This window comes from Perognathus longimembris, chromosome 4 (assembly GCF_023159225.1).
Source record: "Perognathus longimembris pacificus isolate PPM17 chromosome 4, ASM2315922v1, whole genome shotgun sequence".
NCBI lineage: Eukaryota > Metazoa > Chordata > Mammalia > Rodentia > Heteromyidae > Perognathus > Perognathus longimembris.
In genome coordinates, this window is record NC_063164.1 from 78,954,223 (window position 1) to 78,980,338 (window position 26,116).

General features: G+C 36.5%; 1 protein-coding gene, 1 non-coding gene and 1 pseudogene across 2 annotated transcripts in view; 1 reads left to right on the plus strand and 2 right to left on the minus strand.

Moving 5' to 3' along the window:
* Positions 1–26,116, plus strand: part of Lrp1b (LDL receptor related protein 1B) — a 1,711,024-nt gene that overhangs the window by 1,163,459 nt on the left and 521,449 nt on the right. Inside the window, exons 26-27 of the mRNA XM_048345540.1 lie at positions 4,993–5,157; positions 5,401–5,645. Coding sequence (XP_048201497.1) covers positions 4,993–5,157; positions 5,401–5,645 — 410 coding nt within the window. The remainder of the gene's footprint in view (positions 1–4,992; positions 5,158–5,400; positions 5,646–26,116) is intronic.
* LOC125350714 lies at positions 671–2,159 on the minus strand (annotated as a pseudogene).
* Positions 7,861–7,963, minus strand: LOC125350917. Its single transcript, XR_007210828.1, has one exon. It is a non-coding gene; the product is annotated as a U6 spliceosomal RNA (small nuclear RNA).

Here is a 26,116-nt window from a genome sequence, read left to right on the forward strand (position 1 = left end):
AGCTGCAGGACTATTCGTATTCGAGTTGTACATTCTGCCTCTGTCTAAGGTTGCCTGGGTGGAAAGAGTGAGACACCATTTCCCACTTGTCATCTATGCAGACAATGCTCCATAAATTTTCATGAGAATCACAGCTTGCCCTAAACCTGAAATCTCCATGAATATACATAACCTAGGACTCCCATATTCATTCTTAATTTTCAGAGATTATTTACCTTTTTATTTTCCAAGCTTGTAATCTCTATACATGACTTTGTTTATCAAAATATCACCATAAATTTTGCTGCTATGCTGGTGTTTTTTTCTCTATTTCAAATGTTTTTTTCTTAAAATACAAAGAAATCTAAAGAAAAGTTAATACATAACAATCTGGTGTCATTGAAAGATATATGAAGTAAGAGGTAAATTGGAAGTGAGATGACACCTTCATTTCTTAGTTATTGTTTCCAAGAAAGGGATTTTACTATTTTATTGAAGAGGCTACTGGCCTTATTCCAATTTTTTTATGGTTTTAGATGTAATTGTAATTTTATTACAAAACCATTCTTTTGGCATTAGTTGGTTATAGTAATAACAAGATACTGTGAGTGTGGCATAGCAGCTCTAATGTAACAGTTATATTCCCTATTTACTGAACCAAAACTATAGTTCAAACATATCACAAACAAATTACCTGCTCATCATTGATACAAATCTTTACTTATATACCTTTTAGGAAAGAGTAGATTCTGTACCATCTAATCTGGGATCAGATTAAATGTTGATAAGAATACAAAAGTAGTAGTTCCCTCATGAGACCTTTTCCTTCCCCCTTCTTGCTCCAATTACTTTGCTTTAAATGAATCAACTTTCCTAGAGCTAGTCTGAATAGCAGCACCTAAGGAACATTACACTTAGTTCTTGTTAAAAAGCTAATACCTGTGCAGCATATGTTTTACAGCATGGGTAAGAGAATGATCACTTTAGTTTTAAACTCTTGCTGTAGAGTCTCTTAAATAAATAAAAGCATCCCATCAAGTTCTGGGTCATGTTACTGCTGTACATTTGATGGTAAGTCACTTTCTCTACTGTGTTTGCTTTGAAGAGATCTTCCAATATACCTCCAATATTCCTTTCTTATAGTGTCCTTTTCTTTAGCTAGGACTTCACATAACTCTAATGCTTTATTAAGAATGTCCTCCTTGTTGTCACATTGGTTTTCTAGCATGTCTTCATAGATAGCCACAAGAAAGGCAATTAGGTATGGGGAGCTGTGACTTGGTTGCATATCAAGTTAACAGATTAGGATATTTGGAAAGACCGTGATCCTGCAGAATTCCTTTCAAATAGTTCCATGCACTTTCATTATATGGTACAAATTTGATCATTTCCAGAGTATACTGGACTTCTCGCTCCAATACAGTACGATCATTGTAGCCAGTAGTATTAGAAATGACAAAATATCTTTGGTTCCAGACAGAGTTGTTTCTTACATCTTCTTTGAGAAGATGAAGCTCATCTGTAGCTCATTATCCCAAAGTCTGAATTCCTGAATGACCCATTGTCGATGCTGCCATGCATGATAATTCTTTGCATCCTGATTAAGAATATCAGCAATAAACTCAAGCTCCTGGGATGGGTCCTTCAGCCACTCTACTAATAGTCGCCTATGGTGCCAAACTTGACAGTTTTTGGGCTGTTCTTCAATTATTGCAGTGATGTAGTTCATTTCCTCATGCAGATCCTTTTGAAGTGATTTTAAGAGAACTCTCCGAAAATGCCACACTGTATAATTGGCGGCATTTAACTATAGCATCCCGGGTGAGTTTAAAGGCTCGTTCACTTCTTTCATCACGCTGTAGAACAGCTCGGAAATAATCATAAACATCTCTAAATTTCTCACTGTAGATGATCTGGACCACTGGGCTGGGACCATCATTCTGTGGCATTGGATCTATATCAGCCCATTCCGCTCTGTCCCTGTACAGGACGTAGGTGGGCGAGTCCAGGCTCACAAACCCGTAGTCCGCAGGGGAAGCCACTGCTTCTCCGGCCTCCGCCACCATCTCTTCTTCCAGCAGCTCCTGGAGTGGCAGTGGGTGCGGCGAGGGTGGCGGCTGCTCGGGCTGGCCTGGCTCCCCTTCTGTCGCAGGCTCCGCAACTCCCTTGGTGGCAGCCATCACACTCGGCCCGCAGCAGAGACAGCCGCCTTATTCCAATTTTATAATTATTTACACAATGTTATTTTTTCTGTTTAAATGATAACATATTACATTATTGAAGAAATATATTTTCTATAAAGAATTATTTGTTAACATTTTAAAATAGTAGTATTTTACCCACACAAAGCATATTTAAGCATCAATCTTTTCAGAAAAAAAAAAAACAAAAAAACAATGGTATAAATAGCTTCCAGTATATTTTTTTAACTTTTATTTGTTTTTGAAATATTTACTTTTAAACTTCCATTTGGAAAATTTTGAAATATACACACTCAAAATAATTGCACAAATCCATACTGATGACTCATGCTTGTTATATTATCTACTCAGGAGGCTAAGATCTGAAGCTTTCACTGCTTAAGTCTATGGGATTCTTAGCACTATAAACTACTCAGAAAGCTAGAAGGGGTGCTGTGGCTCAAGTGATAGAGTGATAGCCTTAAGCACAGAGAAATATAGCACCTTGGCCATGAGTTCAAGCTCCACAGCCAGCAGGACAAAAAGGAAAAAAGGCACAATAAACCCCCAATGTTCAGCTTCAACAATTATGAAATCATTAAATCACTATATTTATTTATTTATTTATTTATTTATTTATTTATTTATTATTCTTGGGCTTTGAATTTTTAATGTTTCATAGGCAAATAATAAATAATATGGGTATTATGTCTTTGGTAATCTATCTTTTAAGTACAAATGTGTGGAAACTCTTGAAACTGCCCATGAAACTAATTGTTTCTTAAAGTTATGACTATAAATCTGTTATTTCAAAAGCATCCTATGGGGCAAGTTCAGTCCTATGATCACCTATCATGAATCATATTCTTGTGGTTTTGACCATTTTTATATCATAAAACAAACCTCCTTTCACGTGCATGCTATTATAGCACTTAAACATTGTGAATGTTTTTCTTGATACAGATCTCTATGTATTTCACTCTCTCTGACTCTCTCTTTCAACTCACTACCACTTATTTCTGCCTCTTCAATAGTGTTTCTTTTTTCTTTTTGCATAATTACATGCTATGAATACCAGAAACCTGTAAGAAATGTGAGATTTTAATTCTTATTTAACAATAACTACAGCAAATAAATTAGGAATCATCTGCTAAAATATAAATTACTTCTAATAACATTTTAACCAGCTATTCTAAATCTTTAATAATTTTGTATCTTAACTGTGCTAATCATTCTATGTAATAAACAATTTATGTCAGTTTTCTCTCTTGAAGCTATCAATAACTCAGAGTTTTTGTACTGTTGTTTTCACTTTAATATTCAGACTTAGAATCTGAATTGAAAAGTTTTGCTGGAGTCACTGACAGAATTCCATGTTGGTTCCAATATTGACTGACATAAAGTGAGATCCATGACTAGAATTGGAAACATTCAGAGTTATTAATATCATTTGCTAGGCAAGAAATTTGATTCTCATCTTCCTTCCTTGTTCTCCTACTAGTGCACTGAATACATAAATTTATTGTGTAATGTCTAGCACTGTCCTCTAAACTTTCACATTTGTAATTCTTGTATCTTATAAGATATTTAAGATGCTGCATACTTAAAAACATGGACATATGCTGTTTCCTTAAGTAGACATAAATGTACTTTAAAATTGAAGTTTGGATTTTGTTCCATGGAATTACTTTATTTTTAATGTAACTCAATGATCCCTCTACTCTAAGATCACATGAAACAGTGGGAAACATCATATAATTAATATATAGTAATATATAGCAAAACTACAGTTATAAAAAAAAACAAAATTATGTTACTATTTTATTTAGGAGTTTTTGCAAAAATGTCAGCAGAACTAATAGAAAGATTTACTAATGTTACATTCTGCTATTCTTGCTTTTGTTGCCTTGCACTGTCAGGGATTGGATCCAAGGCCTGTGCATTTCAAAGAACTCTCCACTGAGCTCCACTCACAGCCCTCACTTCCCATTCTCCTTTGACTACTTTCCACACTATCTCCATTCAGTTCCCAGATCTAGAAACGTGTTTATCTCTTGAACCATTTTCATCTACTAGTGATTCTGTGAATTCTCCTAGTTACGCACTGAGTTTAGTGAAACAAGAAATGGATTTTATGTTCTTCTTTATTACTTCCATCCAATCCATCATGCATTCTCACAAGTACACCTTGAATACACTACCATGATGCAGAGAATTCTAATCCTTCCTTGGACTTTCTCTGTTCATACTCAAGAATTATATGTAGTATAATCTATTCTCTGGTTAATACATGAGGTATTTCTTTCAGGCTTAAATACCATAAAGGCTCACATACTACTTTTTCTCTTAGAATACAATCCACAAGAATTTCTTTACCCTAAAAGACTCGTCAGATTATTCTCTTTAACTTCTTCCCCTGTCTTCCCTGACCACAGTGCTGATAACTGGGCCTTACTTCTGGGCCTGATATAGCACAAGTTCTCTTCATGGCATGTGTGGTTAGCTCTGTTTCTCTTGCTCTCTTCACCTTCAGCTTCAATGAGAATATCAGCTCCACAAAGTGCTCTTATCTGTTTATCATTTGTAAGCAATTTACTGGCACCTGCCATTTTCTCCCTTAGCAATTTTTCTTCAAATTATTTCATATGCTACAATTATCTATTTATGAATGTATTTACTCTATCTGTCCCTTTGGACTCTGAGAGTCTAGGTGAGATAATAAGTCATTTTTTCTTTCAACTTTTTGGTAGCAAGTGCCTAGTATGTAATTGGCATGTAATATGTAGTTGTGGAAGGTATGGCTGAAACAATAGCCTTATTTCTTCTTTCTCAGAATTCTTTTTTGGACAGACTGGGATGCCAATTTTCCTCGAATTGAATCTGCCTCTATGAGTGGTGCTGGAAGAAAAACCATCTACAAAGACATGAAAACTGGGGCCTGGCCTAATGGACTCACCGTGGATCACTTTGAGAAAAGGATAGTTTGGACAGATGCCAGGTGAAAGAATGATCTTGTTCCGGTATTTTCTTTTACTTCCTTCAGACAACATCACCAGTGTTTGAAAGGTCCTACTGTGAGATATCATGCATTGAAAATAGTGGGGTTTTCAATTTAATTTTAAATCAATATGGGTAATGAAAATAGATGAAAAATATTGATCATTTTTTCAAGTTGTATATTTATATCATTGGAATATTTAAATGAATTTTGGAAAAATACTGACATATTTTCCTTCTCTAGGTCAGATGCTATCTATTCTGCCCTCTACGATGGAACAAACATGATAGAAATTATCCGAGGGCATGAGTACCTTTCCCATCCCTTTGCTGTATCTCTGTATGGGAGCGAGGTCTACTGGACAGACTGGAGAACAAACACATTGTCCAAAGCCAACAAATGGACAGGGCAGAATGTCAGTGTCATTCAGAAGACCAGTGCACAGCCATTTGACCTTCAGATATACCACCCCAGTCGTCAGCCTCAGGGTAAGTTGCCTGTGAGGTAGAATCAGCCAAGAAATCTGTTTGTGTTACTCATATGTTGGGAACTGTAATATAACTCCTGTAAATTAACAGTTAGATAATAGGTATGTAGGTAAGTAGGTAAGTAGGTAGTAGGTAGGTAGGTAGGTAAGTAGGTAAGTAGATATACAGTTAGCTACATAGTCTTTGAATTTGGAATGTGGCACCTGAATTTGCCTAGCAAGTTCAAAGACAACACAAAAGATAGCTACCTTGTTTCGTAGTCAATGGCTGATATACTGAGAGGAGAAAATGAGGTCTATGAGGAAGGATGGACTATTAGGTTGAGTTCTGATTTTTTTTTTTTTTTGCGGGGGGCTGGGGGTGGGGGTGGAGGAGTCCCTGGGTCTCGAACTTTGGGCCTGGGTGCTGTCCTATTGAGCCTTTTTGTGCTCAAGGTTAGTGCTCTTCCATTTGAACCACAGCACCACTTCAGGCTTTTTCTGGGAAGTTTATGGGAGATAAGGAATCTCACATACTTTGAAATCTCAGTCCTCAGATCTCAGCCTCCCCAGTATTAAAGGCATGAGCCACCAGTGCCAGGCTAGGTTGAGTTCCTGCATTTCACTGGAAAGAGTGCCTGTTCCTATGAATTGCATGATTTGATTCAGCAGTAATATTCCTCTGAATTATGTGACTTTATTTTCTTTACTCAATCCTTGTTTTTTATCTGAGGTACCAAGACCATTCATTGTAATATTAGTTCATCCTATCAAATCTCTTCCCCTTGTAAGTGCCAAAATTTATGGAAGACTAATTCTAATGAAAATAAGTTTCCCTTCATTAACGTTTCAAATTTAATGTATATTCACATAGTATATTCTTTCCTGCCATAGGAACTTTTTATTCCTTCAGTAAAATAATACTGTATGTCATTGGCATTTATCTGTTTCAAAGATCAAGACTTATTTTCAATTCATGTTATGCTATGGTTATTTCTAGTCTTGAATATAAGCAATCCCTCTATGAGGAAAAGTATGCCTTGACTAGTCTTTTTCTTTACTACTTGACTTTCATTCTCTCTTGATACTATTTTTGTCAAAGTCTATCCTGTAAAATTTTCTGTGCAGATAGTCTGAATTAAACTAGTTCACTTGCCAGATGCACTCAATTTCTGTTTTAATTTTTATATAATTTATCTTTACCCATATCAGATACTTGGAGCATTCCTTCACTCTTTTCCTTGATATTCTTCCTCCCATCACTTGAAAAGCATTAGAGCACTAAAAACTGGGAGCATGTATCCTTATCATTTTTGGACTTAACAAGCCTTTAGTACATATAATGGAATGAGGCAAAATGACTTGCATATCATTCCTGTACTCCTAGATAGTAAGGATGCTAAGACCCATGGGATTTCAGTTCAAAGCTAGCTCAGGGAGAAAAGTTAATTTAATCTATTAACCAGCAGAAAGCTGAGTTGGAAGTGTGTGGCTGGAGTGCTCAAGTGACAGCTATCATATCAAGACAGTAGAATGACAGCTATCATAAGCAAGACAAGAGAAAGTATAAGATCCCGAGTGGAATCCTGAGAAATAGGAAAAAATAAAAACTAAAATAATTATGCTTATTTTTAGAGGTCTGCAGCTACCTTGGATAACACAATGAAATGAAATAAGAGAACTAAGTTTAAAGAAGTTAGAAGTTAAGTATTTAAGCAGCAGTATATCACTCAAACACTGTAAAATATACTATTAAAAACTATCTACCACACTGAGAAGGAAATAACTGCAACAAGCATCATAGATAACAAAAAGTTATAATTAGTTTGGGGTTTTCTCTGTTGAAAAACATTTAAACAGCTATATTTTTCTCTCCTATGGGTATCTTGTAAGAATTTTAATTTTTATATTTAGAACAATTTAAAGGAACTAGAATTTGAAAATGGTCTCTGCTTGTATTTCACATTATTTTCAGGATCTGTATAAACGCATCAGACTCACGTACCTTAGTAAGACCTTTTACAAATTCACAGAATAAAAAGAAAAATGACACTATCAAGCTTTCCTGGTATTGTTGTATATATGTAAATGAAATGAAATTTTATGGCACTTAGTTTGGTTTGGGAGAAAATCATTTTGACATTTTTACTTAACTCAAAGGAGAATGTATATAGGATTCTACCATGTGGATACAATTTAACATGTTTTCTCATGATTCCATGTTCATCCTTTCTTTTTTGAATATGGAGCACTTCACAAATTTGGGCTTCATCCTTATGTAGGTGCAATGAAAATCTTTTCTGTATTGCTCGAATTTTACTATATCTGCTGCCAAAGTAAGCACCTCTGGTCTTTATAGACATTTGATGAATTAGTTATTTCCTCAATGAAATGGTTCCAGGTTGTGAATGTGGTTGGAAAACAGCCTAATTTTCTTTACTACCACAATGATCTGTTCTGTTCATTTGTTTCTGTGAAGTCACACAATTCAGGTGACAGGAAATGTTTTCTAGAATTCAGTGCAGTTATCCACTTCAGTCTTTGTGACTGCTGAGAAAGGATCAGGCAAGACGCAAAACATAATTACAATGATATGGAAGTTTCCTAGAAAACATGCACTTTCAATAGATGGAAAGTGGACCATCTCTACAGTGAGAATGACCTCTTTACCTAACTATTTTTAAACTTGAGGGTAGAGTCTGCCATTCTGAGTGGGTAAGTTGAAGATCTATTTTTGTAAAGACTATTGGTTTTTACAGCTTAAGCTGGCGTGAAACATTTTAATATTTAGGAAGATGGGCACTTGTGACATTTCATGAATTAGCTGGGTCACATAGGCTTGTGGTAAAGTTTAATTTCAATGAGAATGTTCTGGTCTCATCTTGCATTTCAGGTTTGTTTATATTTTTCTGTCATAGCTATCTGCTTCCTATGAAGTGCTGAGGAGGGAGGAAGGATAAGCTCAGCTGTACTTTTATTGTTTCCTTAGATGGAATTACAAAGAATTTTGAAAATAGGGCTCAGTGTTACCATAAGACAGTAATAGTATCCTGTTTTTTAGTGAACAGCATGAAAATCATGATAGAAATAACAACTGTTAAAAAATTAGGGGTTAGGAGACCCTTAGAGCAATTGTGAATCTGCTTCTCTGATAGTTTCCCCTCCATATTAGCTTTATACTCCAGACAAGCATTGTAGTGCTGTCTTATTTTAAGATATTACAGAATTTTGTCTATAGACATCTAAAAAATGGCTCATTTTTATTTCTCCTACTTTCCCCAAGTCCAAATTATGAAAAGAATACACATTATTAAGTTTTACTAAGATACATACTCATTATTCCTCCCAATAATAAATCCATTATTATTCCATTTAAAAAATTTTATAACAATAAGTGATACAAAATTGAAATATGGCTTCACAAAATTAAAGAAATAATGACAATAGCTCTTTTTCAGTAGGAAATTAATAAAACTTTTAACACCATTTTTTTCTAACAAGTAAGCTTTCATGTGAGCACACAATTTTCTAATTGAGCTATCAGCCACAACCTGAATCTTTAATGAGCTGTTTTAGATTCCTTTAGTCATCAATATTGTTGTGGAACTAGGAAACATCTACTCAGATTTTGAACACATATAATATAAAGGAGCAAGACTTACAATTTAAATGGAAATTATAAAAGTTTGTAGTTTTAGGGAGCTCAGCAGTGAAAACTGCCTTCAAAGCCTTACGTTAATTTATTAATTGCTTGATGATCCTCTTCACCATTAGCTAATTTTTGTTTATAGAACATGTTTTACCATTCATTTATTACAGGATATTAATGGCAAGTTATTTAAGCTCCTTTTACTTGTTTTAATTACCTGAAATCTGTAGAGAATAGTGTGGATATCAGAAATCAAGTGACTATTTGGCCATTTAATGCAAACATAGTAAACATAAATTAATTCCTAAAATAGATTTAGAATAGTGCTTCACACATAATTGTTACTATTTTATATTTAAGTAAACTAAATGTATTTTTATTTAAAGTAAAATAAGTTTTACTAGTTTGTTAAATGTCTTATTAAAAAAAATTTGAAATCTGGGCCAGCAAGATGGCTCATACCTATTATCTATTATCCCAATAACTTGGGTAATGGGTCTAGGAAGATCAGAAATCAATACAAGTTAAGGTAAGATTTTTGCATTGCCATCTTAACAAGGAATCCCAGTGTGATGATATATAGATTTTAATCCAGTTGCACAAGAGTCATAAGTAAATTGGTAGTCTAAGTCCAGTCCTAGATAGTATAAAGCAGGGCTGGGAGTGTGGCTCAGGTGGTAGAATGCTTACCTAGAATGTACCTAAAGCCAAACAACTACTAAACTTAAAAAAGGTCTAAAATAGACCTCTCAGTGGATCACAATAGCTCAAAAGCTATGTATGTATGATCATATAAGTCAACGATAAGCAAACTCTATTGTTGACGTTATATTTAAAGTTCTAGGTGAATTTCCTTTGCCACGTGGCTACTGTATATGTTTTTGGTACACTGTGTATTTTATATATGCCTACCTGATCTAGGGCAGGGAAAGAAAAATGAGGGTGTAAGATATCACAAGAAATGTACACACTGCCCTATTATGTAACTGTACCCCTTTTGCACAACACCTTGTCAACAAAATTTAATTAATAAATAAAATAAATAAAAAGAAAGCCTGAGAAACTGAATTCAAACCCAGTAAAGAGAGGGAGGTAGGAAGATTGGGCTTCTGTCATTATGGAGACTGAGAAGACTTACAATCTGCTTCACAGAACCAGGAAAACTAGGAATGCCTCTGGGATGAAGGCCAAGTTCAAAGGCTTAAGAACAATGAATCGGAAGGGGACAATCTAAAAAATTCCTATTTGGGTCAAGGTATGAGGGTAGAAATACATTTCTCACCTCAAAAGGACAGGCCATATAGACTGACTTTTGGTGCTAACACGCAAATTTTCTTTCATTGAAAGAAAGGAACAAAATATAGAGAGAAACTAAAAACAGATGGAGCTGGAATTTCTGTTTCTCTTACTCATTACAGTATGCCACTCACAAAAAATATTATAGAAGAAACTCTCCTGAAAGATAGGTCATATTTCTGGAATCATAGTTCTTGAAGGTGGCTGTTTGAACTACCAGAAAAAATACTTCCTGGAAGAATCCTGATTCCTAGGAACCTTTTCCAGAAATGAGACAGTTTTGTCTTCATCGTTTTCTTCTGAGTCGGTGTACACACTGTCTTGATGCCCCTGTGCAGGAAAGGGTGGAATCTCAAGTGCTGACTCAAATGCTAATGTATTCAAAATAATGCTTTAGATTGTTTTGTTAGTTTTCTGGGCATTCCACAATGCAACCAAGTTAATACATGAAATCAATGATCAGAGGAAGCTTTCTTAGTAGAGCAGGAGGTCACTTCCTAAGAACAGAGACCATGCCATAAGTTCAGATATATTTAGAAGCAAATCAGTTTAAAAAATTGGGATTAAAATTTTTGCTTGGGGACTATGACAAAAAAAAAAGATTTAGGGAGCGAGAAAGATGGCACCGACAGAGTAGGGAGGCACCCCGAGTCACTCCAACTGAATAGCGAGCTGGGATCTCCAACACCCAATACCCCATCAAAAACCCAGCAAAACCAGCAGCCAGAAGCAGTGGAGAAACGCAGGAAAACAAAAAGGAACATAAAAGAAGAGCCAAAAACCTACACGGAGCCAGAGAATCTCCGGGGCACCCTCCCGCCACCAGCCGACCCTGGCCCAAACAGGGTCAGGCTGGGAAAGGGGAACCCTGCGACAGGCAGACAGGCTGCCAGGAGTGCAGAATCCAGGTAGCAGGAAACCCCATGGTAAGGGTGGGTCTGCACGGGAGGGTGCGGACCAAGACACGCAACAGCAGTGATGAGAAGTTCGGGTCCACACCGGGTTCGGACAGGGGGACCCAGCGCAGCAGAAGGAGGAAACCGGGGAAGCCACCATGACAATTCGACACCCCCTGAGGGACCAACAGCTGCGCGGGACACACACACAATGCAGTATCAGTGAGTCCCCCATTACCCCCTCACCCAACGGGAGACCAGCTATCAGAGACCCAAGACCTACAAAGAAGCTAGATCTTCCTCCCTCCCCTTCCCCACCCTGTGGGAACAAAGAACCCCCAAATCAGGCGGGAAGCTCCCTTCGGGCGCTGGGAAGTCAGTTTAGCAGGGGAAGGGTGGAGCAGCCCCAAGGCCCCACAGGTTCCTGAACTGGCAGAACCGGCCCCGCCCCCTTCCCAACAGGGGCCGGGGGGACGGCCGGCAGTGCAAGCCCCACCTGAGGTGCCTGGACCTCGCAGACTCTTAAAACTAAAATCACAGGCGCTGGTGGGCAATACCAGCACAGCAGGGACACCTGGGCCTGATCATGTCCCCCCCTCACAGCGGAAGTGAGGTCTGAGGGTGCTAACCCACACCCGGACAGTCGATCCCACTGGGGCCACACATACTGTCCCCCCCCATGGACTCACGGAAGGGCGCAAACACAACCCAACAACCCAGGGCTTGCTCTGGGAGGCATACCCTGATAAAGTGCCTGTTGTAGTGGACACACAGCGCACAGGAGGGTGGGGCCCCCGGCGACAGCGCCCGATCTGGTAGGCATACCCTGCACTGGTGGGCAGGGCCACAGTGGCAGCACCTGCTGCCGTAGACACGCCTTCACAGGAGGGAGGGAAGAGCTACAAACCAAACCTAAGAAGCTATCCACAGATCTCCGGATGCACAAATCACAAAGAAACATAACAGTTCATCAAAGGGCAAGCCAACTCGCTAGCTCCAAAAAGCAGCATGACTGAAGAGGAGATGGGGACTAAAAAAGCAAATGAGGCCATGTTAACAGGAATGATGGAAAGCGTCAGAAATGAAATCAGAAAACAATTCCAGGAGTTTAGAGCAGAAATCTTGAAGGACACCCAGAAAGCCAAGAAAGAAATGGAAGCAAAAATGGATACAATACAAGCCTTCTTTAAAGAAATGGAAGCAAAAATGGATACAATGCAAGCCTCCTTTAAAGAAAATCTCCACATCCTGAGAATTGAAATGCATGAAAAAATAGATTTAAAATACAACTCTTTAAAGGAAGAAATTTCCACGATCAGAGCTGATATGACAACCATAAATAGCTCTCTGACATCCATAAACTCCGCAATTGAAACCATAACACAAAGAGTGGACCATATGGAATCCAGAATCTCTCGCCTGGATGATGAAGCAACCGACAACAACCAGAAAATGACCACACTCCAAGAAAAGGTGAAGCTTCAGGGCAGACTAATCCAGGAACTAATGGACAAAGACAAGAGATATAATCTGCTCATAATTGGAATAGAAGAAGGAGCAGAATACCAGAGCAGAGGGCTTAAACATGTTCTCAATAAAGTCATTGCAGAAAACTTCCCCAATCTCACAGGGGACCCCATCCAGGCAACTGGAGCCTAGAGGACACCTGGCAGTCCAGACCCCAGAAAAGCCACCCCAAGGCACATAATATTCAAGACTACAGACCTCAAGATTAAAGAGCAAATTCTGAATTCAGCCAAAGCGAAGAAGGAAACTTTCTACAACGGGAAGAGGATTCGAATAACATCTGACTTATCCACACAAACTTACCAAGCTCTAACTGAGTGGAAGAACACCATCCAAGTACGTCAGGCTAACAATTTGCAACCTCGGATCAAATATACAGCGAAATTGGAGTTCACATTCGAAGGGAAAACCAGATCTTTCCACACCAAAGAAGAGCTAAAGGAGTATGTGAATAAAAAACCAGCCCTACAGCGAATCTAAGAGGAGAGCCCCACCCAACAGAGATCGTAAAAGACACACAGACAGAATCAGAAAGAAACTTCAATAGCCAAAGTCCAACAGAAAGAACAGCTCACTAAAGACAACAAAAAAAAAAAGAGGAAAAAACAGCCCAACAAGAAAATAGAAGGAGAAAAAACACCCTTATCCTTGATCTCTTTAAATATAAATGGTTTAAACTCCCCTATAAAGAGGAACAGACTGGCAGAATGGATTCGCAAACAAAAAGTTGACATCTGCTGTCTACAAGAGACCCACCTTACTGCAAGAGACAAAAACAGGCTTCGAATGAAAGGATGGAGCAAAATCTACCAAGCAAATGCACCCACCAAAACGGCAGGTGTAGCCATTCTGATCTCAGACAAGCTGGACTTCTCATTAAAGTCAACTCAAAAAGACAAAGAAGGACACTACATATTAATACAAGGAAAAATCCAGAATCAAGACATCACTGTGATAAATGTATACTCATCGAACAAAAGAGGCCCTACATATGTCAAGCAAATTCTCACAGAATTACAGAACAAGATAGACACAAACACAATCATAGTGGGTGACAAATTCTCACAGAATTACAGAACAAGATAGACACAAACACAATCATAGTGGGTGACTTTAATACCCCTCTCTCGCCAAGAGACAGATCCAACACCCAGAGGATTAGTAAGGGAGCTGAGGTCCTAAATAACACCATTTCCCAAATGGATCTAACAGACCTATATAGAACTTTCCACCCTACAGAGACCCAACACACCTTCTTTTCAGCAGCCCATGGATCATATTCCAAAATAGACCATGTCATAGCCCACACAAAGAACCTCAGCAAATACAAAAGTATTGTCGTTATCCCATATATTATATCTGATCACAGTGGATTAAAGGTAACCCTCAACAACAAAGGATACCACAGAGGCTATACACAATCTTGGAAGCTAAACCCCACGCTGCTATCCAACACTTGGGCCACAGACCAAATTAAAGATGAAACCAACGATTCATAAGCCGCAATGACAATGAAAACACATCACAAAGAAACCTATGGGACACAGCTAAGGCAGTACTGAGGGGCAAGATCATTGCCCTCAGCACTCATATTAAAAGAATGGAAGCAGAGCAGGTGAATAACTTCACGATGAAACTAAAACAACTGGAGAAACAAGAAATGACAGAATCTAAAACGACTAGGAGGGGAGAGATCACAAAGATTAAAGAAGAGATAAATCTGATTGAAAATAGAAAGACCATTCAACAAATAAATAAGACTAAAAGCTGGTTCTTTGAGAAAATAAACAAAATTGACAGAACCCTTGCAAGACTTACAAAAGAAAGAAGAGAAGAGACTCATAGACGTAAAATCAAGGACTACACCGTAAAAATTACAACAAGTACACACTATATTCAAACAATCATAAGGAGCTATTTCCAAAACCTCTACTCAGCAAAAAACAATAATTTTACAGAAATGGATCAATTCTTTTTTTTTTTTTTCTTTTTGGCCAGTCCTGGGCCACTGTCCCTGGCTTCTTTTTGCTCAAGGCTAGCACTCTGCCACTTGAGCCACAGCGCCACTTCTGGCCGTTTTCTGTATATGTGGTGCTGGGGAATCAAACCCAGGGCCTCATGTATACAAGGCAAGCTCTCTCACCACTAGGCCATATCCCCAGCCCCCGTGGATCAATTCTTAGAGAAGTACAAACTGCCCTAACTGAACCAAGAAGAAATAAATCAACTAAATAAACCAATAACTTACAGTGAGATACAGGAGGTAATCAAGAACCTCCCTACTAAGAAAAACCCAGGCCCAGATGGATTCACCAACAAATTCTACAAAACCTTTAGTGAGGAGCTAATACCAATACTCCTCAAACTCTTCCGTGAAATAGAATTAGAGGGAGAAACCCCAAACTCATTCTCTGAAGCTAATATCATACTCATTCCCAAACCAGGCAAAGACCCAACAAAAAAAGATAACTACAGTCCAATATCACTAATGAACACAGACACAAAGTTCCTCAATAAAATATTAGCTAACAGGATCCAGAGACTGATCAAGAAAATCATACATCATGACCAAGTAGGCTTCATCCCATAGTCACAAGGATGGTTCAACATCCGTAAATCAATCAACGTAATTCACCACATAAACAGATCTAAAATCAAGAATTACATTGTTATCTCAGTCGATGCCCAAAAAGCCTTTGACAAAATACAACATCTATACCCATTAATAGCTTTGGAGAGAACAGGAATAGATGGAACATTCCACAAAACAATAAAAGCCATATACAACAGACCAACTGCTAATATCATATTAAATGGAGAGAAACTTAAATCATTCCCCCTAAACTCAGGAACAAGACAAGGATGCCCACTCTCCCCACTTCTGTTCAACATAGTGCTGGAATCCCTAGCCATAGCAATAAGGCAAGAGGAGGACATCAAAGGGATCCACATCGGCAAGGAAGAAATCAAGTTATCCCTATTAGCAGACGACATGATCTTATATCTGAAGGACCCCAAAAAACTCAGTACCCAAACTCCTACACCTAATAAACCAATTTGGCAAAGTAGCAGGATACAAAAATCAATCCACAAAAGTCAGCAGCTTTTCTGTACACCAGCAATATACAAACAGAAAAGGAAATTATGGAAACAATTCCATTTACAGTAGCCAAAAAAAGATTAAAGTACCTAGGGTTCAACTTAACCAAGGACGTGATGGACCTATTTAATGAAAACTACAAAAATCTAATAAGGGAAATCAAAGAAGACACAAGGAGATGGAAAGACCTCCCATGCTCATGGGTAGGCAGAATCAATATAGTGAAAATGGCCATATTGCCCAAATTGTTATACAAATTCAATGCAATACCTATCAAAATCCCAGCCACATTCTTCACTGAAATAGAGAAACCAATCCATAAATTCATATGGAACAGCAAAAAAACTAGAATAGCCAAAGCAATTCTAGGCAAAAAAAGCAGTGCAGGAGGTATCACAATACCAGACTTCAAACTCTACTACAAGGCCATCATAACAAAAACAGCATGGTATTGCTATAAAAACAGATCGGAAGTCCAATGGATTAGAACTGAAGACCCAGAAATAAAACCTCATTCTTACAGCCAACTGATATTCGACAAAGGAACTAGAGACATACAATGGAATAAACATAGCCTCTTCAACTACTGGTGCTGGGAAAACTGGGCAACCATATGCAGAAAACTCAAAGTAGACCCAAGCCTATCACTTTGCACCAAGATCAACTCAAAATGGATCAAGGACCTCAATATCAGACCTGAATCCTTGAAACTACTGAAGGACAGAGTAGGAAAGACACTAGAACTTATTGGCACAGGAAGGAACTTCCTGAATAGAGTCCCAGGGGCACAACAAATAGGGGAAAGACTTGACAAATGGAACTACTACAAATTAAAAAGTTTCTGCACAGCTAAGGATGTAGCCACCAAAATAGAAAGACAGCCAACGATATGGGAAAGGATATTTACCACCACAGCAACAGACAAAGGCCTGATATCTTTCATTTACAGAGAACTCAAAAAACTAAGCCCCTCCAAACCTAATAAACCTATTAGGAAATGGGCAAAAGAGCTAAAGAGAGACTTCAGAAGAGAAGATATAAAAATGGCAAAGAAACACATGAGGAAATGCTCAACATCCCTGCTAGTAAAGGAAATGCAAATAAAAACACCCTGAGATACCACCTCACCCCAGTTAGAATGGCCTATACTCTGAACTCAGGAAACAATAAATGCTGGAGGGGGTGCAGGGAAAGAGGAACCCTTCTCCATTGTTGGTGGGAGTGCAAATTAGTACAACCACTTTGGAGAACAGTATGGAGGTTTCTCAAAAAGCTCAATATAGACCTACCCTATGACCCAACCATACCACTCCTAGGCATCTATCCTAAACAGCAAACCCCAAGATATCAAAAAGACATTTGTACTTCCATGTTTATCACGGCATAATTCACAATAGCCAAAATATTGAAACAACCCAGATGCCCCTCCACAGACGAATGGATCCAAAAAATATGGTACTTATACACAATGGAATACTACATAGCAATTAGGAATGGTGAAATATTGTTATTTGCAGGGAAATGGTCAGAACTTGAACAAATAATGTTGAGCGAGACAAGCCTAGAACACAGAAAACAAAGGGGCATGATCTCCCTGATATGTGACTGTTAACAAAGGGAGACGGAGAGACAGTAGAGACCAAGTCTGTGAATACTATATATGTTCTTGATACATTGTATATTGTATGTATGTCTACCTGACCTAGAGAAGGGATAGGAAAACAGGACGTAAGATATCACAAGAAATGTACTGCCCTACTATGTAACTGTACCCTTTTTGCACAACACCTTGTAAAAAAATTTGTGTTCAATTAATAAACAAATAAAAAAAAAGATTTAGGCTCATTTAGCTTTCTGGTTTCTGTAGCTGACTTCGTAGTCTCAGTGTGACATGCAAAATCTTATGAAATGTTTAAGGGCAGGGTCAGTGGACTGATTCTCTAAGTTCTAGTCAGTATATATCACAGGTTTTGTGGGCCATGTTATCTGGGTTGTAGTTTCCTAATTCTCTTATTATGGAATGGCAGTAGATGAAACTGTAGTTCAGTAAATCGAAATTCCTGGGTGCTAAATTTTGAATTTCAGAAAAAAATATGTATGTGCATGTGGTCTCTTTCTCTTTCTCTCTCTCTCTCACTCTCTCTCTCTCTCTCTCTCTCTCTCTGTGTGTGTGTGTGTGTGTGTGTGTGTGTGTGTGTGTGTATTATTCTTTATTTTTGCCATTGCAAAATGCAGCTCACAGATCAGTGTTCACCTACTGGCTACAGTTGGTTGAAATATAGACTTAAAGCATGAACTGAAAAAAAATAAACTTTGTTTATGTTGATTACTGGACTGAAGGGGGATGAAAATTGTTATAAGGAGGGTCTGGGCTTCTTCCAGAGCTTCTGTAATCATTCAGTTGTAGAATCAGGACAAAAAAGGGAGATACAATTTCAAGATATCTCAGAAAGTAAGAAGAGGCAAGGATAGAACCTTAGAAGCCAAGAAAGCTAAAAATGAGGGTAAAGACAATTTCTTAAAAACTAAGTTTAAAAAAATGGTGACCAGGAGTTTGTAGCCTCAAAATGCAACACTCTGAAAGACTGAAGGTAAAGTTTTGGGATGATCAGCCATAAGTGTTAACAGTTTCTGAGATGATGATAAATAAAAGTCACTAGATTTGGCCACAAGTCCAATGAGGATAAATTCAGAGAATGTTTGCATATACACAAGTGATCGTAGAAGCCTTAGTTTAGACAGTGGTTTTACTTTTGAGTCTTTATTTCTAATGCAGAAAATTCTTAAATGATAGGATTTAAGTGACATGAGTAAATTTCAAGAGATTATCTTCATAGCAATCAGTTTAGAAAATGGAATAGTCAAGAAGAAAATTCTCGAGTTGCAATGCTTGCTTCAGTTTCCAGCTAAATCTAAGTCATGATATTTGTTTTTGCACTTGAAAAGTGGAATGTATGTGGCTCTTTATAAAATACTTACCAAGTACTAAACACACTGCTTTTGTTAAGTTATGATAGATAGGTTAAACAAATGTACAGTCAGTCCCATAAGTGTTTAGGTTACTTTGACCTGTGTTTCTAGACCTCCTTCCCAACTTGATAGCAGATGTTGGCTAAAGATGTATGTAACTGTAGCCCTTCTGCACATCACCTTGACCATAAAAAAAAATAAAACCTATAGAAAGGTTATATTCATATGGCCCATATATGAATAAAAAAGAGTGAGAAGTAGAAAAGACCTATCTCCTTTTCCTGCTCTTTGCTGTCCACAACTTTGCTTTTCTTCTATGTGTCCTCGATCAATCTAAATTTTTCTTCAATATATTTCAAGTGGTAATTTTATCCCGTGCAATTAGATCACCTTCTATACTCAGAAGGATTCCACTACCCTAAGTTTCCCAGCTCCCCCTTTTTTTTTCTTTAATTCTTTCATTGCTGTGATTGTAATATTTTCTAAAAATGTCTCAAGAATATGAAAGTGGCTTTAAATGTTGAAAACCCTTTTATACATTTTTATCTTGTTATCAGGTGTTTATCTCTTCTTGAAAATACTTCTATTCTATCTGAAAATAACTTATTTCAAAAGAGACGTAGGTATTTGCTGATAAAAATACTACTATTTTGTAAGGAACATGTTATTTTCCTGTCAAATGCAGGTTAAAGACTCAACTGTCTCTTTTTGTTTTGATCTTGAAAGCCAACATGACTGACAAATGTGCAAAATGTTTTAGATTACATTAATATGAAAATATCCTCTGAAATAACAAATCACAATCCACAAAGAGAATGAGCAAGACATTGAGGAGTTTTTTAAGCAATCATCTTATAAAATTTATACTTATAACATTTATATTTAAGGCAGTTCTCATTTTTTATTTTAAGGCATAAATGAGTTCTGTAAATTTCTACATGAATTGACGAATGAATGAATGTGCGTGAGTTTGTGCATCATAGTGCTCATTAAAGAACTTATTTTTTTCTCCTTAATGATTGTTACTTTAAGTATTTCAGCTTTAATAAAGTTATGTTCCTTTGTGCAAAAAATGGGGATTTTTATAAACTAAAATAAAAATTAAGAAGAATAAATGAAATAATATTTGAAAACATTTACTGTGTTTTCATCACATAGTGATAAAATAAATTACCTCAGTTTGGAAACTTTGATTTTTTTTATTATGTACTGTACCACCTACTACACTTAAACATTATATCAATGAAGTTACAGGCCATTTCTCAAGGAGGTGATATCACATTGAAATGCTTTACATGCCTCCGTATACAATCAGGAAAATACTTGCATAGAAAAAGTAATCTATTTTTGAAAACATTTATGAGAAAATAAGATGTTATCTTCCCAAGAAACATTAGGATACTAAGAATATCACTGACATTATTACTCTACGTGAGATAAAGTAAAATTTACCAAATCAAAAAGTGGAGACATTATGTTGTGCTATTAACATACTTAATTATAATTATGAGCAACGGAGTTACAATTTGAATAAAAAACACTCCTCAAATATCATTTAAAATATTATCTCCTAACTATGATAGTGTTGATTTTCTCCTCCCCCTCACTTTCTCTCACCCTCGCTCTCTACTGCTTCTTTGAATGGACCACAAGCACACTTCAGGATTCTACCATTGAGTTATACCCTATGCACCCTAGTGAATGAATTTTATACTATCAGTGAAATACTTACTTGGTTTGAGATACATTTTTTAAAAGTCTTGAGAAATCATCATAATACTGGAAACTTCCTCAACAAATGTACTACTAATTTTCAAAGTGAAATAAATAACAATTAATTTAAGATACTAGAATAAATAACATGTTACCTCCTTAGTATGATTGAAAGTTATCTAAAACTCTCTTCCTTATTTGCTTCTGTGTCCTTCCTTTCCTGTCCCTTCCCTTCCCTTCCCCTTCCTTCTTCCCTACCTTTCTTTCTTTCTTCTTTCTTTCCTTCCTTCCCTCCTTCCTTCCTTTTTCTCTGCCCTCTCTCTCATTCTCTTTACACACACACACACACACACACACAAGCACACACACACACTTTCTTTGGATCTTTTTTCTGGTGTTTAAGGGAAACTCATGATATACACTAAATAAACAATCCAACTAATGTATTTGGATGTAAAAAATACACTCTGCCTATAGCATGATATTAAGTATTTGTATTTATATTTATCCTTTTACAATTCTGCAAAAATAGTGTTGTAATTTTTAAAATATTATCAATGAGTGGTACAAGTATCTTCATTCAAACAATATAGATAATTTTAATTTTCCACAGACACAAATATAAATTAATCCATAAAATATACATAACTTGATCAAAGTAGTAATTTCATCACTTCTATAGCTGAAATATTGTGAAGCTAATTGTGATATAAATATCTCCTACTTGCATATATTTTCCTTTATATTTTTATATATGTATACATATATTATCTTTTTCTCTCTTTCTATAAATATATATGTATATATATATGAACCATAGATTGAGGTGTGTAGATTAGAGGTGAAATGATTGTAAGGAATTTGTGAACATTGAGTTTGAGTATTCATATTATAAAGAAGTAAAGTGAGAAGGAAGGAAAAAAGGGAGAGATGCAGGTAGTGAAGGAGGAAAGGAGGATTGTAGTCCTCAAGTTATTCACCATCAAATGGTAAAATTAACATTTGAAGATGTTTGTCATAGTGCAAACAGGATTGTAGATTACATTTCACTGGGAACATAATTCTAAATATTCATTTCTTCAAAATATGAATTCATTTTATAAATAAAAATTATTACCATACCTAAATTACTTTTTCATATTAGGATTTTTTATTATCAATAGGATAAATATAATTTAATACAAAATATAACTTGATTGAAGAGAGTGAGATCTTGTTCTCTAACAAATTAGATCCTGAGATTTTATCACTCTGCACATGGATGTATTTCTTAAATAAATTGTGTGTATAGTTTATGTTACATCAAAAATAATCATATACATTTTAATTTTGCTCTATAATATTATTGACATTAACTTCTGTTGATATGAAATGGACTATAATTAAACAGTTTGTATAGAATGTGAAATTATCTTTCAAAATATTGTTTTTCTCACAGTATACACATTAGTCTAATGTGATTGAATAATTAGTATTTGTTTTTCATGTAATATATGGGACTTATGTATTATTGAGTCTATCATTGTAACTATGATGTCTTTAGAAGATTAATTTACTGGCCAAATTTGTAGATGGGTGCAACTTTAAATCATGCACCAATATACATTCAAGAGCAGGCATATGAGCACAAATGCCTTTGAGAAATGTCATAGAAATTCTAATAAAACATAACATGTATGTAAGTAATCCATAATTTCTACCAGGAAAACAAAACAAACAAAACACCTAGCTCTAAGTGACATTCCATGACCCTCAATCTAAATTGCTCTCCTTTATGTTTTCCAAATAAAGTTTTATTTGAACTTGGCCCCATCTGATTCTTTTTCTGTTGTTACTTTATGATTTTTGTGTGTCTATAAATGTGTATTTGGGACAAAGCCTGAAAAAGAAAAAAAATTACTATCTCTCCTTTTTCAGAACTGGCTTACCACTAGAATACCCAGGGGGTCCACTCTATACCAACATAAAATATGTGATTATATTTTGCCACTGATAATTGCATAGGATGGTAGTATAGCTCAGTGGTAGAACATGTGTCTGGTATCCATGATATGCCAAACTCAATCCCCAGCATCAAAAAATAAATGAATAAAGTAGATTCATAGAAAATAGGACAGGAAATGATTGTGTAGCACAGTGTGATGTCAATATTGAAATCTCATATTTAGTGATGGAGTAGGTCAGTGTCTCTGGCTTCTATCAAATATGTTTCATTACAGAGAATTATTTTAGGTAGCTTGTGAAGGAGATCACTGCAAATATAATACTGGGATTCTAGAAAAAGAACACAGGTGAAGGTGAAAAAAGGAAAGCTCTAAATATTCAGAAAACCATCTATTCTAGCACGCATATAATGTAGATTTGCAGAGAATATTTTGGTGAAACTGGAAGACAGATTGGTGCCATAGAAAGAAAGGATGGTATACACAGAGTGCCACTTACTTACCCAGGGTCATCATCCAAAGTCAAGGAAACAAAACTGTACTTGGGGAAATAGAGACTTAAAAATAGAAAAGAACATATATAATATAATAAATGTCTAATAGCAATTGACAAATGATTAATTTTAACAAGGAAAGGGAAGTGAAAAATACTTAGACAATTGAATTTTGTTTGAAATATCAATTATGTCTCCAAGAAGAAGGAACATCTTAGATCCAAATAAAGAACCAGAGGGCAAAAAAGAAGTCACTTCTAAACCATTGTCACAGTGTCAAGAACTCAGAAAATTTGGGAGATGAGACTGAGATTTCATGAGTTAACTAGGTAGGAAATCATTTAAAACATTCAAGAAAATAGGATATGTGGCTAGCTCAGTATTTTAGAAAGACATCTACATAGAAGTCAGGAATTCAGTGAGAAGTTTAACAGGCAGGAGATGAAGAACATTTAAATTGTGACCGGGACCATAGCACTACAGAACATGTAATATAGATTAAAAATACAGAAACCTAGGCTTTGTAATTGAGAACTTAGTCTTGTCTAACATTATATCCCACTTCTTTATATAGGTATTGGAGAAACCAGTGTCTTTGTGCATTATTTATACTATGAATAAATAATAAAACAACAGATACCTATAGATACTGTCAAAGTTCTTTGGTCACCTGAAGTTCAGATCAAAAGAACTATCAGTCAACCCAAGTCTGAACAACTGAGTTTTCATTTCACATGAGAAAATTGCTCATAGCAGTCTATTAGCCTTTCTGTTTCCTGTATATATAATAAATGGGGGTATCTTGGTCTCACAGCGGTCACAACCACTCTTCTGGATTTTTCCCTAGTATTTAAAAGAGTTATTTGCTTTACATTTTTTTCTGTATAGGCCTAGAAAATATTGTAAGATTTTGTGGGACATGTGATCTCTATTGAAATTATCCAATTCTTACTGTAATTTGAAAGCTAATATAGCAAATATGCAAACAAATGTTACACCTTGTTATGTTCCAATAAAACATTTTTACAAGACACACTGATTGGGTTCCACAATCACCATATCTTAAAGTATTTCTTAGGCAAAACTCTGTTATGAAAGTGGGCATTCAAAAGGCTAAAAACTAAGGATCATGGTCCAAAGACAGTCCAGGAAATAAAAGATGTGAATTTTTTATTGTCAATTAATTACAAAAAATTAAACAAAACCTAAAAGAGAAGCTGTAGCTAACATGGTAAAGCATCCTAGGCTACAAAGTCAATGTACATAGAAATTTAATCTCTATGGTTCATAGAGGAGTTCTATGTTTAGCTTTCTGAGGAATCTCCATACTGCTTGCCAGAGTGGCTGAACCAGTTTACATTCCCACCAGCAATGAAGTATGGTTCCCTTTTGGCCACATCCCCTCCAACAGTTGTTATTGTTAGTTTTCTTGATATAGGACATTCTTACTGGGGTGAGATGGAATCTCAATGTTGTTTTGATTTGCATTTCTTTAATGGCCACTGATGTAGAGCACTCTTTCATATGCCTCTTGGCCATTCTCATTTACACATCAGAGAAGTCTCTTTTTAAGTCTCTAGCCCACTTGATGAGGGGGCTATTGGTTCTTTGCAGTTTTGTTTTGGATGAAGGTAATTTTTTTAGTTCTGCATATATTTTAGATATGAGGCCTTTGTCTGTTGAATGGCTGGTAAAGATCTTCTCCCAGTCTGTGGGCTTTCTGTTTATCTTGCAAGCTATGTCCTTTGCCCTGAAGAAGCTCTGTAGTTTGATGTAGTCCCATTTGTCCAACCTTTCTTTGATTTGTAGCCTTTCTGGGTCTTTGTTGAGGAAGTTCCGTCCAGTGCCAAGGAGCCCAAGTGTTTCTCCTACTCCTTCCTTTAGTGTTTTCAGGGTGTCTGTTTTGATTTCGAGGTCTTTGATCGATTTGGAATTGATTTTGATGTAGGGTGATATATAAGGATCTAGTTTTAGTTTGTTGCATGTTTTGAACCAGTTTTGCCAGCACCATTTGTGAAAGAGGCTATCTTTCTTCCAGACTATAGTTTTAGCTCCTTTATCAAAGATTAAGTAGGCGTAGTTCTGTGGGTTCATTTCTGGGTCTTCAATTCTGTTCCATTGGTCTTCTGGCCTGTTCCGGTGCCAATACCAAGCTGTTGTTATTACTATAGCATTATAATACAGCTTGAAGTTGGGTATTGTAATTCCTCCAGCACTGTTCTTTCTGCTTAGGATTGTTTTTGCTATTCTAGGTCTTTTATTGTTCCATATGAATTTCAGGATGACTTTTGAAAAGAACTTTATTATAATTAAAATAAGCTGAAAAATCTGGTATGATTATGGACTAAAAACAATATACAAAATAAATTCTAGTACATAGCACTGAACTCTCATGATCTTTGCTTTTACTTCTCTGCAGGGAAACATATTCTGTGTCAGTGTTTCAGAATATATCTTCCCACTTCCTTTTTTCCTCCTCTGCCTTTCAATTCTTCTGTTTTTCTTATTTCTCATTCTCACCCATTTTCTTTTCCTTTTACTTCCTTACTCTCTTCTCTCCTTCTTCTTTCCTTACCTCTCTCCCTTTCTTCCTCCCTTCCTCCCCCCTCCCTCCCTTTCTTCCTTCTTCCCTTCCTCTTTGTTTTCTCTTGATTGCTTCTTTTCCTTTTGTAGTGTGGGGAATTTTGAATTTCCTTCTTTTACCTGCCACAGGAGGGAAACCTGAGTCTGGGAATATACCAGGTTTCTATCTGTGCCTCTTCTTCATTGACATGCCCTGCCACAGTATCTTCCAACTGTGATACTTTTCATACTTACTCTCTGGTTCTCACAATCATTTTGGGACTCCTATTTAGACAGTTAAAGTTACAAGGTAAGGGGCTGGGGATATACTCTAGTGGCAAGA